Source organism: Sus scrofa, chromosome 1 (assembly GCF_054392235.1).
Source record: "Sus scrofa isolate SSC_HxYL_T2T_F1_AM1 chromosome 1, Sscrofa_HxYL_maternal_Yorkshire_Landrace_v2.0, whole genome shotgun sequence".
Taxonomy (NCBI): Eukaryota; Metazoa; Chordata; class Mammalia; order Artiodactyla; family Suidae; genus Sus; species Sus scrofa.
Window position 1 is genome coordinate 27,537,491 of NC_139383.1, and position 18,092 is coordinate 27,555,582.

The 18,092-nt window shown below is 38.2% G+C and overlaps 1 protein-coding gene across 13 annotated transcripts in view; it reads left to right on the forward strand.

Moving 5' to 3' along the window:
* The window catches only part of MAP3K5 (mitogen-activated protein kinase kinase kinase 5), a 254,320-nt gene that overhangs the window by 152,454 nt on the left and 83,774 nt on the right, over positions 1-18,092 (forward strand). For all 13 annotated transcript variants that reach the window (XM_085025230.1, XM_085025204.1, XM_085025224.1 and 10 more), the window contains 4 exons: positions 1,038-1,150; positions 8,447-8,606; positions 11,083-11,236; positions 17,691-17,798. In XM_085025230.1, the coding sequence (XP_084881356.1) occupies positions 1,038-1,150; positions 8,447-8,606; positions 11,083-11,236; positions 17,691-17,798 (535 nt within the window). The remainder of the gene's footprint in view (positions 1-1,037; positions 1,151-8,446; positions 8,607-11,082; positions 11,237-17,690; positions 17,799-18,092) is intronic.

An 18,092-nucleotide genomic window follows, 5' to 3' on the forward strand; every position in this document is an offset into this window, starting at 1 on the left:
ATCCAAGACCGGCCTTCGCCACAGCAACTTGGGATCTGAGCCAAGTCTGTGACCTACAACTCACAGCAACGCCAGATCCTTAACCCACTGAGCAAGGCCAGGGATCGAACCCACAACCTCATGGTTCCTAGCTGGATGCATTAACCACTGAGCCATGACGGGAACTCCACCAATCAGGTTCTTAACCTGCTGAGCCACAGTGGCAATTCCTCAATCTGATTTTTTTAAAATAGAGATTTCATTTTTCATGTTTGTCTCAGTCTCTGGAGCATTTATTTCTTGTTTGTCTCAGTTTCTGGAGCATTTATTTCAGTTTTGTTCTTCTTCATACTCTCATGTGAAATAGTATTGAGTGTTGTTGCCCACTAATGATGTATGTGAGGAGAACCTTGAACGGATCCTGGGAAGTATGACCTTGAAAATACAGTGGATGTGCAGGCACTGAAGGCTTTTCAAATGTCATAGCATTTTTAAAGGTTGATATTCAGTTTTATGAATATTCAGAAAAGGGTCCTCATTCTCTTTGAGCCAAAATTAGTATGCTCAGGCACAATCTGTTTTTGTTAATTTCTTATTAGAAATTAAGGAAGCGACATTGCTTGTTGCATTTCTCTATCACGCTTATGGAAGTGATTGATTCAGTATGTTACCTAGATGGTCTTCATTGCTCTGTGTATTTTTTAAAGCTTTTTGAAAACCACTTTAAAAAGAATATGTGCAGGGTTCTTATCTTTACATTTTCACCTCTTACACAAGCTTACACACACACACACACACACACACACACACACACACGATGTCTCACATTTCTGGAAGACTGTTGAAGAGAGGAATTTTTAAAAGACCAGGGCTGCTGTGGTGAGGCTGAGTGAACATGCAGTTACTTAAGCATTAAATCCTAATAGCACACTAGATTCTGGGGTGAAGGCCAGTGGAATATTTTTACTTGCTCAGGCCTTGGAGTTATGCAAACAGAACCTATTGCAAACTCAGTTTCATGATCAAGAAAGTAAACTTGTACATTTTTTTTTTTACAGGTTCAAAAAGGCATTTGAATCTGAGCCAACACTACAGTCAGGAATTAATTATGCGGTCCTCCTCCTGGCATCTGGGCACCAATTTGAATCTTCCTTTGAACTCCGAAAAGTTGGTAATTATGTATTGATATTTTACATGGAAATCAAGAAACTGGACCCAACTTGGTGGAAAGAAAATGAATCTTTGACAGTCCATTTGTTTTCTATCTCATTTGACTTCCTGAAAAAAAGCAAATTATGTCTCCTTGTTTCATATTTTATACTGTGGTGCAGAATCCTGACATTGGGATGTAATTCAGTTTTTAGTTTATTTTACCTGATTCTAAAAATCCCCTGGTTAATATTTTTTATTCCAACTCTTGGTTTTATTAAAAATACGGGCTCTATATGCAGCCCTCAACTCCTAAATAAGGTGATGTTTTGCAGAACATCCAGAAAGCATCCTATTAGATTGATTCTGCTTTCCTGGTGAAAGAAAAGAGAAAGAAAGAAAGAGAGAGAGAGAGAGAAGGAAGGAAGGAAGGAAGGAAGGAAGGAAGGAAGGAAGGAAGGAAGAAAGGAAGAAAGAAAGAAAGAAAGAGAAGGAAGGAAGGAAAGAGAGAGAAGGAAGGAAGGAAAGAAAGAAGGAAGGAAGGAAAGAAAAAGAAAGGAAGGAAAAAAGAAAGAAAGAAAAGAAAAAAGAGAGAGAAAAGGAAGGAAAGAAGGAAGAGAGGAAGGAAGGAAGAGGGAGGGAGGAAAGAGAGGAAGGAAGAAGGGAAGGAAGAAAGAAAAGGAAGGAAGGGAGAACTCTGATATTTTGTTTCTATTTCTCATGCACACCTGCCCTATGATCTCAGTGTTGCTGGAAGTGCGCCTCCCAAAGCCCAGAACAACAGGTCAAGCAGATGGCAGTCTTGGCAGGGACTGGTCACCTCAGAGACCATCTCTGAATTGTAGCCATTGATTGAATGTAATTCTGTCCCTTTTATCAGTGGGCACTGTCTCATATGCTGACTTCTCTTTGGAATTAAAAAAAATTAGAACACTTAGTAAATAAATTTTGTGTAATTTCCTTGATTCTGCCTTTCATAACATTTTTTAAGGTCCAAGATACTGGATGCTGTCTAAGGTAATCCGATTTTACTCTCTCTTGAGTGTCTAACCACCCTCTTTCAGAGAACCCTTCCAACTCTTGTAAGAATTTTTACTACAGACATAGATATCTATTGCCATATTTTTCATAGAGGAGAAAAAATTGATCTTTGTGAAGCTATAAATTGTAGAAGAAACGTTTCCGTTAATGATTTTTAACTGGAGAATGTTTTGTTTATTCTTGTATAAGGAAAGCAATGAGCCCTGGACTTCTTTTTACATTATTTGGGGAGGGATTATAAAATAGCCTTATGTAATGTTCTGGGAAATCTTTGAAGGCAAGTGAAGTTTGAGTATAAAGTACTTTTTAAAAGACCCAGACTGAAAGAATGATACAGTGCTTATCACTGCTGGACTTCAGTGATATTCAATGCACAAAGCTTTACCTGAAGTACTTTTTTTAGTTGGCAAATGAAGTCAGAAAAAAATATGTGTACTTTTCAGAAATTATGATTATAATAAAATTCTGCATCTAAGATTATTTTCACTACTCTATACTAGCCACGATTCTGTATGCATCTGTGATCTGAAAATGATTTTTATTGCTCTGTTCTTGAACTTGAGGCTGAAGCTTCCAGATCATCATAGAAATTGACACTGATTTGCATGTGTTGGTAGAGCCATAACATAGTGGTTTGAAAGTTACCTATTCTAAATTCTCATTTTTAAGTTAAATCTCAGATTAAGATGGTCAGCATTCTTCTAAGGGAGTAGATCTTAAATGTTCTCACCACAAAAAAGAAAAGGAAACTACATGACGTAATTGAGGTGTCAGCCAATGCTATAGCGGTAATCATTTTGCCAGATGTAAGCGTATCAAATCAGCACATTATACACCTTAAACTTGCACAGTGCTATGCCAATTATAGCTTTTAAAAGTTGAAAAGAAGAAAAGAATGGCCAGCACTCTGAGGTTTGAGGAACTGTGATTAATGTAACTTTGTAAAGGAAATATACTTCAATTTTTTACAAGAGCTCACTCATAATACATCTTGAACAAGCATTTGAAAACATATGAAGTTGAATTTCTAATTTTGGAAATTTCAAAACATACACAGATTAAAAATGTGAGTTGATAATGAAATTTTAGCTCCTATAAGAGCTAATTTTTAGGCGTCTAAAATACTATGTGCGAAATTGCACATTCTTAATAACTAAAAGGCAGTTAAAACTCACTAATTTAGATTCTACTCAATAATAAATTATGTTGATTAACATAGGTTGATCTAGGGGGAGTTCCTGTCATGGTGAAGCGGAAACGAATCTGACTAGGAACCATGAGGTTGCGGGTTGGATCCCTGGCCTCCCTCATTGGGTTAAGGATCCGGTGTTGCCCTGAGCTGTGGTGTAGGTCAAAGATGTGACTGGGATCCCTTGTTTCTGTGGCTATGGTGTAGCTCCAATTGGACCCCTAGCCTGGGAACCTCCACATGCTGTGGGTACGGCCCTAAAAAAACAGAAAGACAAAAAAAAAAAAAAAAAAAAAAACTAGGTTGATCTAAATTTAGTATTTATATGGTAAAATGGGATTAAAGGAATTCTCAAAGAAAAACAGGTTGACCAAATAAATGAATATTTTAATAATGATGTTAATAGTGTATGATAAAAAACAAGACTAAAACATTTTTGGCATATTTAAAAATATACAACTGCATGCTTTTTTTGATCCAAATTTTCTGATATAAATAAGATAACTAATTTATAAGATATAAATTATATCCTCCATTTTTTCTGTTAATTCCCAGCGAACACATAAATTAGAGTTCTTGAGTTCTGATAATAATTGGATTTTAGGAAATATTTTCTTTAGTTGTATTTTGAAATTTGATTTATTTATAAATGGTAAACAATTAAAAATTAAGATGGGAGTTCCCATCATGGCTCCGTGGTAACGAACCCAACATAATCTGTTGTGCAAAGACTCTTAATTCTAGTAGTGTGTTTGTTTGAGGTTATAACTAATTGCTTCATGATCTGTTTTACTTTCTCAGTTTTTGAGTAGTCATTGATTTTTTTTTGGCTATTTACCATGAGGATTTAAAAACACAGAGAAGTTGCCATTGTGGCTCAGTGGTAACAAACCCGACTGGGACCCATGAGGATTTGGGTTTGATCCCTGGCCTCCCTCAGTGGGTTAAGGATCTGGTGTTGCCATGAGCTGTGGTATAGGTCACAGAGTCGACTCGGATCTGGCGTTGCTGTGGCTGTGGTGTAGGCCGGGAGCTGTAGCTCCAATCTGACCCCTAGTCTGGAAACTTCCATACGCCACAACTGCGGCCCCAAAAACAAACAAACAAAAAAAACCCAACAATTGTCATATATGGGGTTGACCAGATTCTCAGAAAATTGCAAATTATAGGGAAAAAAATTTAGTCCCTTCCCTTCCTTTGAAAAGGATACTGTAGTTCATCCAGTTGAGGAGATAAAGCTCTTCCTAAGGCATCCTACATACGAACTATACATTCTTCAGGAGAATGTGTTCTTCAAGAGTGGTATCTAATAAAGTAGAAGGAATGAGAAAGCTGATAATGATAGTGATGTTGAAATAATGATTCTGACAAGGATCATCAATTAGAACTAAAACCATTAAGAGAAGATGTTTATTTTTTTTAATTTTCATTCACCGTATTTACATGATACCAGAGCTCACCCACAGATTGCTTGCTAATCACAAAGGAACAAATGGACCTGTGCCGTCCATTGTATATGTCCCCCCAGGGATCCAGCTGTCAGGGATGCAACTGGCATCCCTAATGGTGGCTTGCCACCTGATACAGTGAACGTGAAGTAAGCAGCATCTCCTATGAAATCTCCCACCAAAAATGTTTAACCCAAACCTTCAGATCTAACAATCAGTTAATAGGAATTACAGTTGGCTAGAAAAATAAGTCAGATAATACTACAAAGTGCAATCAGACAGATCCAGAACGTAAAGACATTCTTCAGAACTTCCTTCCTGGTCTCTTCAAAGAGTCAATGTCATGGAGGAGTTCCTGTTGTAACTCAGCAGGTTAAGAAGCCAACATAGTGTCTGTGAGGATGTGGGTTCGATCCCTGGCTTCAGTCAGTGGGTTAAGGATCTGGCTTTGCTTGCAAGCTGTGGCATAGGTCACAGATGCAACTTGGATCCAGTGTTGCTGTGGCTGTGTTTGTGGCCAGCAGCTGCAGCTCCAATAGCCAGTGACCTTCTATGTGCTGCAGGTGTGGCCCTAAAAAGAAAAAAAAAAAATCAATATCATGGAAAAAAGTGTGGGTGGATTGGTCAGGGTAAAAGAGACCTAGAGATATAAAAAACAGATGTAGTTTTAGATTCCTTTTTTTTTTACAGACTATAGGAGATATTTGGGGAACAGTTAGGGAACATGACTTAGGACCAGATATTAGATAATTGAGGGAATTATTTTTGTTAGATGCAATAATCAAATAGGATACGTAGGAGATTTTTAAAAGGTATTTGATGCAGTGTTTAAGGGTGAATTGTCATGATATCTGTAATTTAATTTGAAATGATTCAGCAAAAATATTCAAGGAGATGAAGCAATAGCAAAATGTTAGCAGTCATTGAAAATGTGGCCATTCACAGTAGTGTTTCTTCTACTTTCATGTATGTTTGATGTTCTTCACAATGGAAAGTTAAAATGAGGAGTATTTTAGTAAAAAATACTCTGCCATTAAAAAAAAAATACTTTTTGTCCAAATGCTGAAAGGCTCAGTGTCACAATCATGTGACACATTTATGCCATGACCAAAGCTAAATATCACCCTCGTAGAATGAATTTATGATGTGTAAGAATAAATATGAAATTTAATTTTAAAACTAATATTGTAATGTTACTGCTAAGTACTTTCATAATCCCTAGTAAATATTTAAATGATTTGGTCCTACATCAGTCAGTCCTGCATTCATTGTTCTGCAAATAAGACACAAAAAAGAGATGTTTGTTTTCAAGTGAAGTTGATAGAGACACACATTTTTAGTATCTTATTTTGCCCCTGCACGTTCTTCTTCCATTTGTGTTTGTTCTATTTTTTATGTCCCAATAGGAGATCATAGATGTCATTACATACACATGTATGATTTTTTTCAGTCTCATGAAATTTTAAGGTGGCAAAGCTATTCTCTTCTTAATTTATTGTTACAAAATGTGAAGAATTCCCAAATAGGCTTTTTCCTAAGATACCCATGGCTTACATGGAATTATATAATAAAAAGCAGTATAAAGGTTTTTTAATATTTTTTTTCATTAAAGTATTTCAAAAAGGTAAATTCATTACTCAGTTAATATAAGATATAAAAGATTTGATTTAACTCATGGGAACAGTAAGAGGCTATGTCCTATTTCAAGTGAGTTTAAGAAGCTAGAATATTCATAATTTAACAAAGCAATGCTAGAATCAGATTTCTGAGTTTAAGTTTTTTAAAAAGCTAGTTTATGACCAACAGGTTATAAATCTTAGAGATTAACTATTTCACTAGACAGAAATTATTGGCATCTCTACTGAACAAGTTAGCAAGTAAACTTCTGTAACTCTGAGATTATTAATAAATAGCAAATAGTGAGACGAACTAGCTACACTTTCCCTGGACAGTCCTTGAATGGCCTTATGCCGCTCTATGTTATTCCATCTTTTTACCTCACTCCCAAATCTCCAATCACTTGCCTGACACTTATTAACTTTCCTAGAGTTCCCGTGTGGCTCAGCAAGTTAAGAACCTGACATAGTATCCATGAGGATTCAGGTTCGATCCCTGGCCCTGCTTAGTGGGTTAGGGATCTGGTGTTGCCACAAGCTGTGGTATAGGTAGGTCTCAGATGCAGCTCGGATATGGTGTCGCTATGGCTGCAGTGTAGACCGGCAGCTGCAACTCCAATTCGATCCCTAGCCTGGGAACCTTCATATGCCCCACATGCAGGCCTAAAAAGACAATAAATAAATAAGTGACTTTCCTGGCATATGTTGTAGATGTTAGTGACACTAAACAACTCTGCAGAAGCATATTCTGGGTTTTTTTTGTTTGTTTTTTGTTTTTGTCTTTCTGCCTTTTCTAGGGCTGCTCCTGCAGCGTATGGAGATTCCCAGGCAAGGGATGGAATTGGAGCCGTAGCCACCGGCCTATACCAAAGCCACAGCCATGCAGGATCTGGCCGCGTCTGCAACCTACACCATAGCTCACGGCAATGCTGGATCCTTAACCCACTGAGCAAGGCCAGGGACCGAACCCACAACCTCATGGTTCATAGTCGGATTCGTTAACCACTGCACCATGATGGGAACTCCAGAAGCATATTCTTTTTTAGAATTTTTTTATTTTTTTTTATTTTTTGCTATTTCTTGGGCCGCTCCCGCGGCATATGGAGGTTCCCAGGCTAGGGGTCGAATTGGAGCTGTAGCCACTGGCCTACTCCAGAGCCACAGCAACGCGGGATCCGAGCCGCATCTGCAACCTACATCACAGCTCAAGGCAACGCCGGATCGTTAACCCACTGAGCAAGGGCAGGGACCGAACCTGCAACCTCATGGTTCCTAGTCGGATTCGTTAACCACTGCGCCATGACGGGAACTCCCAGAAGCATATTCTTTTTAAGCAATACTTACAAATGCAAAAATAGTACAAGAGAGAGTAGGGATTAAAAGTTAGAATGAAATGTAAAGAACCCAGATGTACCAAAATGATGTTGAGAAAGAACAAAGTTGAAGGATTTACATGGACTTGATTTCAAGTCTTTTTAAAAACCACAATAATCGAGACAGTGTTACCTGTCAGTTTCTTTATTTCTTTAACTTTCTAAATGTATAGTAACTGTTTTTGCATATAAAATCATTAATTATTTTAGGCTTTTACTCTTGCAAACTCTATATATTTTATACATTTCTAGTTTGACTGATAGAATTTTAGCATATTTCCCTTTCAAGTAACTAAGGAATCCATGATATGAAAAAAAAAAAGGAGGTTACATAGCAAACTTTTGAGTGTTGTCACCTTTTAATTTATGCATATTCAGACGTATATAAAAATTCTGGAATGATGTATATCACTGCAACACTAGTAGTTTTGGAATTTTCAAATTAAAGGGAAATTTTCACTTTCTTCTGTGTACCTTTCTGATTAGTCTGACTTTTTTTTTTTACAGTGAACTTCAGCCCTTGCTAGAAACTTAACACCGCTATTTTAATCTGAAAGGAGAAATGAAAGCTTAATTTGGATTTTTAATAAAAAATCAGCTCTGTCTACCTGCCTTGTGTTTGTAACATTATTTTCTCTCTTTATCTTCTAGGGGTGAAGCTAAGTAGCCTTCTTGGTAAAAAAGGAAACTTGGAAAAACTCCAGAGCTACTGGGAAGTTGGTTTTTTCCTGGGGGCAAGTGTCCTGGCCAATGACCACTTGAGAGTCATTCAAGCATCTGAAAAGCTTTTTAAGCTGAAGACACCAGCATGGTAACAGTCAATTGTTAGATGTTCCTACAGTCATTGTTAGTGAAAGCGCCTATCACTTGTTTTTAAATTGTTAAAGTTGTTGAACTGACAATTAGGTGATTTTATTTGCTTAGAGAATAAAATGCAGACTCTGGAGGAAAAACTGATGCTTATAAATAAACTGGGTTGTATGTAAGTTCTGCTAGCTGGACACGGATGATGTCCACCGGCCACCAAGCCTAGCCTTTCTATCACATTGTCCGACCTACTAGCACAGGTTGGTCAGTGCCATCCATTTGAATCATGCAGAGGCCTCGAATTTACATCTGCAGCTTCCTTCTCAGCCTCCCAGGTCTCTGCTCCAAACACATGCCTTTTGTATCCTTCAGGAGCCAATCTCATTCTTGCTTTTCACTTAGGGCTTACTGACACATTGAGATGTTTCCTCTATTAGGTGTGTTTTTTTTTTTTTAATTTCACATTCTTCTTGGCATGCACCCGTATCGCCTCACTGTGGATGTGGTGATTGGAGCGAGGAAAACAAAATTCCATCTGCATTTAGAACTATTCATTTTTTCAGTATGCATCGCATGTAATGATTGACCATTAGCTTGTACAGACTTTAAAGCTGAACAGGGATATCAAGAAAGGCTCGGAGCTGCTCAGAGCTCTGGCCACTGACCTCGTGCCATCAGAGGGACCACTTGAGGAGCTGTCCACCAAGGCAGACCTTCAGGGCTTCTTAAAGCATTTCCTCACATGCAAGTCTCCTTCGTTAGCAAATCCTCCCCATACTGATCTTTCTGAAATGCATGTCAGATCCATCCCCTCCATTGAAATCTTTAAATCAGTAGAGTTTAATGGCTTCTCACAGCCTTGGTGCGGCAAGCAAGATTCGCCCTTAGTCATTAAACCTCAGCCCTTGTCATTCCCCTGGGTTTACGCTGCTCTCAGTTTACAGTGAACAGCCAGCTCTGGGCTCCCTGCATGCATCTCAGCAGAGGCTGAGCTTCGTGCTCCCATACTCTTCTCCACCTGGGGCACACTTGCTGGTCACATCTGCTCATAAACCACATAAACCCACCTAAAACCCTTCCCCACACCAGAGAGAAGATCGTGGATGGTGTTATGTACCTGTGATTCTTTCGCCTCAGGAATTTTCTTTCTTTTCCTTAGTCATATCTCTATTGATATTGCCCGTGTAGCTTTTGTTAGTTGTATCTTTGTTAGTTACGGCTCCATGGGTATTTATTTCATGGACCTTCTACATTTTTGTCTCCTTGGCACAGTGTGCAGCTTGAGAATAGGGCTGCACTGTCAGTAGCATGTCAACAGCAGGCATTTAGTAAATGACATGAAATCAATGAACCAATAAATGCACACCTTCCGTGCAATTAAGTGGATTATTTCTCTATGACAGCCATTCTCATGGTTGAGGAGGAGACTGAAGCACAGGTGCAAAGAGCTTTGGTTTGAGGTATCCTGACTGCTGTTGACAAGAAGACACGTTACTTTATACAGTAGTAATAAGCACAAAACAATACTTTGTTTCCATGAACTTAAAATCCACATTTATACTTTGTAGTTTATATATATATAGTTTATAGTTTTGTAGTATAGTGCTTACATACATATTATCTCAATAATTACTTTGCTCCTCACTTTTTCCTAAATTTTTTCCTTCAAGGCATCATCTGTCTTAAGGGGTGAGGATATTCATATAGTATATATGAGCTGAATTACTTCAGAGAAAAATAATATCTCTTATAAAGTGTCCATTGATAAAAGCTTTCTCAAAGAAGCAAATTTTAAGACAAATGCATTAACCTCTTCCTTGACTAGAACATAGGTATTATTTTAAAAGTTATGTTTTAAGTAGATGTATAGTCCAGTCCAATTGCTTAAGTCGTCTAAGCCTCAGTTTCCTCATCTTTTCAGTGGGAGTAAAACAGCCTACTTTATTGAATTTTTGTGAATGCGCTAACACATGATAGTGCACAGCATATAACAAATAGTAAAGTTTGGTGAATGAGAATGCATAATTTTTTTTCTTTTTTTAGGGCCACACCTGCAGCATATGGAAGTTTCTGGGCTAGGGGTCCAATCAGAGCTGCACCTGCGACCTACACCGCAGCTCACAGCAACCCCAGATCCTTAACCCACTGAGTAGGGCCAGGGATCAAACCGGCATCCTTATGGATACTAGTCAGGTTCTTAACCCATTGAGCCACAACAGGAACTCCCCAGAATGAATAATTTTTTAAATATAATTTTATTGGAGTATTGTTGATTTACAGTGTTGTATTAGTTTCCAGTGTATAGCAAAATGAATGCATATAAAAATATTTATTCTTTTTTCCCATGTAGGTTATTATGAACTATTCAGTGGATTTTCCTGAGCTATACTCAATGATATTTACAGAGTAAGACTGGGATACATGGGAACAGGTGGTTCTAAATTTGCCTATTTTTGTGCTTCATGTCTTTTGATTTTTAGGTACCTTAAGTCTATTGTAGAGACAATTTTGATATATAAGCATTTTGTGAAGCTGACTTCAGAACAGCCTATTGCCAAACAGGAACTTGTGGACTTCTGGATGGATTTCCTGGTTGAGGCCACAAAGACAGATGTCACCGTAGTTAGATTTCCAGTAAGTACTTTTCACTTAACTCTAGGACATTTCTATTTTGTTTCTTTTATTTAAAGAACATCATGCACTTGAGATTGTAATAGGATTAATGTACTGGTTTTCATGCCCTAAAATGACAGATGATGATCATCTGGTTGGTATGTGTATTTTCTGCAAATGGATTTGCTTTAGCTTATGCTTTAAATTTTACTTTTTTTTGCTTTTCGGGCCTGCACCCACAGCATATGGAGATTCTCAGGCTAAGCTGTGCCGGCCTACACCACAGCCATAGCAATGCCAGATCTGAGCCGTGTCTGCAACCTACACCACAGCTCACCGAAATGCCGGATCCTTAACCCACTGAGCGAGGCCAGGGATCGAACTTCATGGTTCCTAGTTGGATTCGTTTCTGCTGCACCATGACGGGAACTCCTAAATTTTACTTTTTAAAAGTACTTCTCAAAATCAGAGAAATGAGATACATTTTCATCTTTTTGCTAGGAAACTTGGTTTCTGGCTCAGTTGTAAAGGGTGCTTCCCTAGGAAAAGATTATCTCTTAGCTCAAGAAGTCAAGATTTCTCTTCAGACCAGATAGATGTGTGCTTTTAATTCATGCCACAGCTTTGTTGACATTGTCATCATCAATATCGTCAGCATTACCATGGTGAAAAGCGTCAGCCTCCCTTGCATTGTTACCCTAACTCTCTCACTTATTACTCATGTGGGTCAGAGTTAGACGTGGTGCTCCCAGTCTCTTTTTATGGTGCTCTTAGCTCATGAGAAATGATGCCTCATAGGTTCTGGTCTGCACCTCATTTTGGCTAGTCTCTATCAAATTTAGATGTTTAAATGTATAACACACACATACACTTTAAAAATGTCTTGTCCATCTCAGCTGGTGCCATCCACATCCTGATAGTTCTCGGAACACGATCCAAAGCAATATAGCTTTAGCATCACATTTGAGAATTACCGGCAGCTCTTTGCAAAGTGATGCCATAGATCTCTCTGTTTGAGCCCTCTCAGTTTCAATCTTCCATACTCAGAGGTGGTAGCAGCTCTCAGTTCTTTTTCTGAAATCTTGTTTTCAAGTTCCTGTTGATGGGATCAACTGTTTCATTTAATTAAATCCGTCACTGGCATTGACACGCTTCCTTTACCCTTGCTTCCAGATGAAGCCATAAGCTCAGCAGGATCTTTAGTTGAAAAGCCTTTCAAACTAAAACACTTCACTCTATTTTCTAGCTTAGATAATGTGCAGACTAGGAAAATACTTATCTCAGAGTGAGCTGGCAGCTTGCCTTTAGCTGGTGCTCGGATGGCAGGAAATGTGGTGGTGAAAGAAGACAGCGCAGAATTGAAGTCTTTAATCAACTGTTGACTTGACGGACTAAGAAAGTTGGCTATGAAAAGAAACCACTCATATTGGCTTTTCTGAGCTAATTTAAGTTACTTTAATGTGAATGAGTCCGTCATAATATGAATGTAAAAAAAATTAAAACCAGAAAACTTTGAGAGAAAGTGAGAGAATATAGTTATATAATCCAGGAAAGAGACGCTTTCGTGAGCAAGAAAAGTACATCTAAGCCCCAAAGGCAAGTATTGACTTGAAAAATTCAAATTTTTTGTTAAAAAACTTAAAATCTACCATAAACACGGCAAATGCTAGCTAGGGAGAGAATATTTAATACTAATGTTGCAAAAGGATCAATTTGCCTAATATGCAGAAAAACAAAGAACCCAAATTCCTACAAATTGATAAGCAAAAGAAGCAGAAAAATGGGTAATCATATAAAAAGGTTCTTAATCTCACTGGGTAGTCAAAAATGCAAATGAACCCAAGACACCATTGTACTTCTGCCATTTTGCCTGTGTGCAAATGCCTGTGTAGGGTAAGTTCCCAGAAGTGGAATTGATTTATCTTGTATGTTGCCTTCCATAGGGACCATATCCACCAATATTCCCACTGGCAACTTGTGAAACTACCTGCTCTTATAAGGTGTCTCCAAAAAAAGTCTGTTTACCAGATTTGTACTTTACGATGAAACTTACGATGAAAAATGGCGTATTGGGGTAGTTTTAATTAGTATTTCTCTTATTATATGTGAGGTTATGCATATGGTTAAGTCCCTATGTTTCAAAGACCACTCAGTGATTCTTAAAAAAAAAGAATTTCTTGCCAATATTTAAAAATAAAGAGTTGGACTTTCCATGTTGGCAAGAATGGAGTAAATATTCTTGGTACTGCTATAAATGGCTATAAAATTCTGAGATAATCTTTTCTTGGGAAAGCACACTTTACAACTCATCAAAGGAAACCACCAAAATATATGAAACAACTGTTCACAGGCATTAAACAACAATCCTCTCAAGACTGCCATCCTGGAAACAGGCGGTCCCTGAGTTGAGCCCCGCCTCACCTGCTCTTTTTCTCTAAGGTCATTTTCCTGGCTGCAGCTCAAGGAGGTGGCTTCTCCCTGGGCAGTGCTGGTGGGAATCGGTGTTTGGGGTTCTAAGACAGCTGGAATGGGAGGGCCAGGGTGTTGGGGAAGAGGGAGGCTTGAAGAGTGAGTCCTAGGATCCTGCCTGTGTATTTCCCTTGAGTCCAAGGGCACTTCTTAATGTGAACAAGGAGTAAGCACATCCTGGATAAACACAACTACCTGTCCCCGTATTTGATTAAAATTGGATTGTGGATGAAGCCTACCTGGCTTAAATAGACTTTGAGATAAGTTCCCTTGCTGATTAGGAGATCAGAACCAGAAATGGCAGAGGGCATGTTTTAGAAGACTGACAGCCCTGTAGATATTCTGGAATATATATCAAGCAGGGATAAGATGCCGGACCATGGGCCCAGCTAGAAGGCTGAGACCGTAGTGAACACTCAGGCATTTAGTTGAGACGCAGAGAGCCTGTGCTTTCCAAGTAAAGGCAAAACTAAAGCATACCCACCCTAACAAAGCTGGAATAAACGTAAGCCTTGATAGGATCCAGATCAGACACTAATAATTTAACTGTTAGCTAGAAAAAACAAACAAACAAACTTTGGAAAGATATTATCCTGAGCCTCTGCAATGTCTCATTCAGCTGTAATTAAAATTACTAGATATTCTAAGGAGCAGGAAAAAGTGACTGATAATAAGAGCTGAAATGGCCAATAGAGGTATTCCTCCAGGTGATTCTCATACTGGAGTTGCCAGAGAAGGATGTCAGATGAGTATAATTACTGTGTTAAAGAAAACAGAGGAAAGATGGACAGAATGGATGAAAAGGCGGAGCATTTCAACTTAAAAAATAATAGTGAAGTGTATAAAAAGTCAAGTGAAAAATAAGATGAGTTCACAGAAAATTCCAGATTTTTAACTACTTTGGAAAAGTTAAAGGGCCAGGCAGTTTGTGACCAGATTCTCCCAAAGCAGCCATCTCTTGAGCCAATAGCTGCTACCATTTAAGATGTCAATTACAGCCCCGTTGCTCCTGCTTCACTCACCTTCCCTCCCTTCTCCCCCACCTCCCTTCGTCATTGGGATTTGGTGCCCCTGCTCTACTGCAGAGAGAAAGGCAAGTTCCAGTACCCCTGGTTCTATGTCAGTCACTGACATGTCTTCCTGTCCTTAGAGTAGCATCTTCTGTGGCTTATGCTTATGAAAGCTGCAGTGGTAGGTCTTTACTGGGTGATTATATTATCCTTCTTTGGAACTGGATTTGACTAAACCAGATAACCTTATTAGAAAATATTTAATTTAATTGTCTCCATTCATCTCACTACCATGGCCATGCTCATTCCTCCAAGACATAACGGAGACCCTGCACAAAAGAAAACAGACACAAGTTTCTTTGGGAAGTGATTTGAGCAGCCCTATCATTTATTATTATTTGGGTTCAGTTCCATTTATTATTTTTCGTCACTTCTCTCCTGTGTATATTTTCTTTCCTTCCTACATTGAAAAGTTCAGAGATCACCAACCCTTCACTTAATGTCAGGCAAAAGGAAGAGTGTGGAGCTTTCACAGGTGCTAAAGGGGCTTAGACATGTAACCCTACTTAATAGCTACTCTTTAATTTACAGGCCTTGCTGTTTTCCTTCACTCATTGCAAGTGAGCAGTTAATTTGCATGTTAACCACTCTAAAAGACTGGAAACTAAAAGCAAGAATGTGTATACTCTTGAGCTGGTTCTATTTGGCCGATTCTGTCAAATTGCCCCCTTTCCTTGTCTTTTCTCCGCCTTTCTGAGACATCCACGATGCATGCTACAGATTCCTCACATTTTGTCATTTCAAGGGCAGTTCAAAGGGCTCAGCAAACGTTAGACAATAATAATTGCAACCAGTTTTTATTCCTTATCTCAAGATAGAAAAAACTCATAGTTCAGATTTTACCTATTAGAAATATTTCAGGGAGTTCCCATTGTGGCTCAGTGGAAACAAATCCAACTAGCATCCATGAGGACACGGTTCAATCCCTAGCCTCGCTCAGTGGGTTAAGGATCTGGTGTTGCCATGAGCTGTGGTGTAGGTTGCAGACATATCTCAGATCCTGCATTGCTCTGGCTGTGGTATAGGCCAGCAGCTGTGGCTCCGATTTGCCTCTTAGCCTGGGAACTTCCATATGCCATGCCTGCAGCTCTAAAAAGAAAAAAAAAAAAAAAGAGAGAGAGAAATATTTGAGACAACAATAAATCCATCATTTAAGAAGACAGGAGATATTCTGTGCTGTGCTTTTCTAACCTTAGATGGTGTACCCCTGTCGTTAAGGAGCAAGGTGTGTTCTCATTGCCAGTGGAGTGACTTGAATCCTATTTTGGGAAAACCACCTTTTATTCCCTATTATTAGTTTTAATTTCACAAATACTGGAATACTCAGATTTGAGAGCACCATTTCTGCCAAGATTGAAAATGAATGATTTTCGCTATTAATCAGTGTCACTTAGCTCTCTGTTGTCTGGAATTTGGACCTTGATTCATCTGGTATTTTCTGAATCAGACCATGTTCCCCACTGGGCTCTTACTGTGTGTTTACTTATGATATATGCCATCTTGTTTTCCTAGCTAGAGCCTGACCTAGAATTCTCTTGTGCCCTTAAAGTTTTTCATGCTCAAGTAAAGAAGGTTTTGACTTTCTAATCCCCTTTCTCTAGTGCTCTGTACCTGAACTTAAATAACAAATAATTTTTCCAGTTTCTCTGAATGTTAAGTATTTTTTTCCCTGAATATTCCTACTTAAGACTGCACAAGAAATTTGAGCTAGGATAGGTGCCTTTAAGCACTGTACAAATAGATAATATTTGTAGCACCTTTGAAATCAGGGCATGTGTGGCATTTTTAGTGTTCTTTGCTCCTAACATGAGATATTTGCAATAATATAGTACATTGTCCAGTCCTTTGATAGGGAGTCTCATCTCACTTGTCATGTATCTCTAGAATGTCTACAAAATAGGAGCAAATTTTATTTCTCTCTTTTTCTCTCACAAAGCGTTATTGAAGATACCAGTTTTATCTTGCAAGCTGGGCAAAAACATTTGTATTATTTCATACAACTATGTCCATATATAAAACTCTTTCAATAATAATCAAAATCATTTCTCAGTCTATTTACAAGAGTCTGAAAACCAGGAGTTCCCGTTGTGGCTCAGCAGTTTAAGGACCTGATGTTGTCTCTGTGAGGATGGGGATTCGATCCTTGGCCTTGCTCAGTGGGTTAAGGATCCGGTGTTGCTGTGGCTGTGGAGTAGGAAGCAGATGGCAGCTCGGATCTGGCATTGCTGTGGCTATGGTATTGGCCTCAGCTGCAGCTCTGATTTGATCCCTAGCCTGTGAACTTCCATATGCCACAGGTGCGACTATAAAAAGAAAAAAAAATATGAAAATCATACTACTACCTCTGTATGATAAGATGTGGTTACAGGCAATCTAAAATAAGCATGTGATATTCTACATATGGAGTCTTTTCTGTGCACAGAATTATTTGTTTTATCCCATTTCTGCCTTTCTTTGATGTGTTTATATTTGTAGAAATAGATTATGGGAAAAGAATCTGAAAAAGAATAGATATGCATAATTGAATCACTTTGCTGTACACCCGAAACATTTTAAATCAACTATCCTAGAAAAAAATAATTAAAATTAAAAAACACTTTTAAAACAGAACTAGATTATAAATTGATTGCAAGATAAAATAAAAGCTTTCAAAAATACATATTAGTAAATTCCTTGGGGATAGGCAAGCCAACATATGGACTTCAAAAATTTATTTCCAACTTCTTTAGCAATGAAAGGTGATGACATTATTGGAACTTATAAATGCTTAACACCATAAAATGTTCAAAGGACTTATAGGGGTAGAGCAATCAGAAGTTAAAATGGTTTTACGCCAGTATTGGATTCAGCCTCATCAGTGCACTGTTGTTATAATAGCTCTAAATGGCTTAAATCCTAAGTCACTAATACTAATTTCTTTGCCTTACGTTTTCAAGGTTTTAATATTAGAACCAACCAAAATCTATCAGCCTTCGTATCTGTCAATCAACAATGAAGTTGAGGAGAAGACCATATCTATTTGGCATGTGCTTCCTGATGACAAGGTAAGTGTACAGCTGACAAGAGTATTAATAGTGAAAGACTTCATACCTTCCTGGCCTTTTATAGTCTGGCAAATACCTGCATTAATAAGAAGAAACAGCTTACTGTGTGTTTATCTGTCATATAAAATTTGTTAAATGTTGGTTATGGATTTCACTCATTTAATAAAATATGATCCAGCTGTTTGGATTTTTATTATAGATGACCTAGCCATCCAAAGGGCGCTCAAATGGGACTATTTTCTCTGTTTCGTGAATTTATGCTATAGATTATGTGCCGAAGACCTGATAACTTTA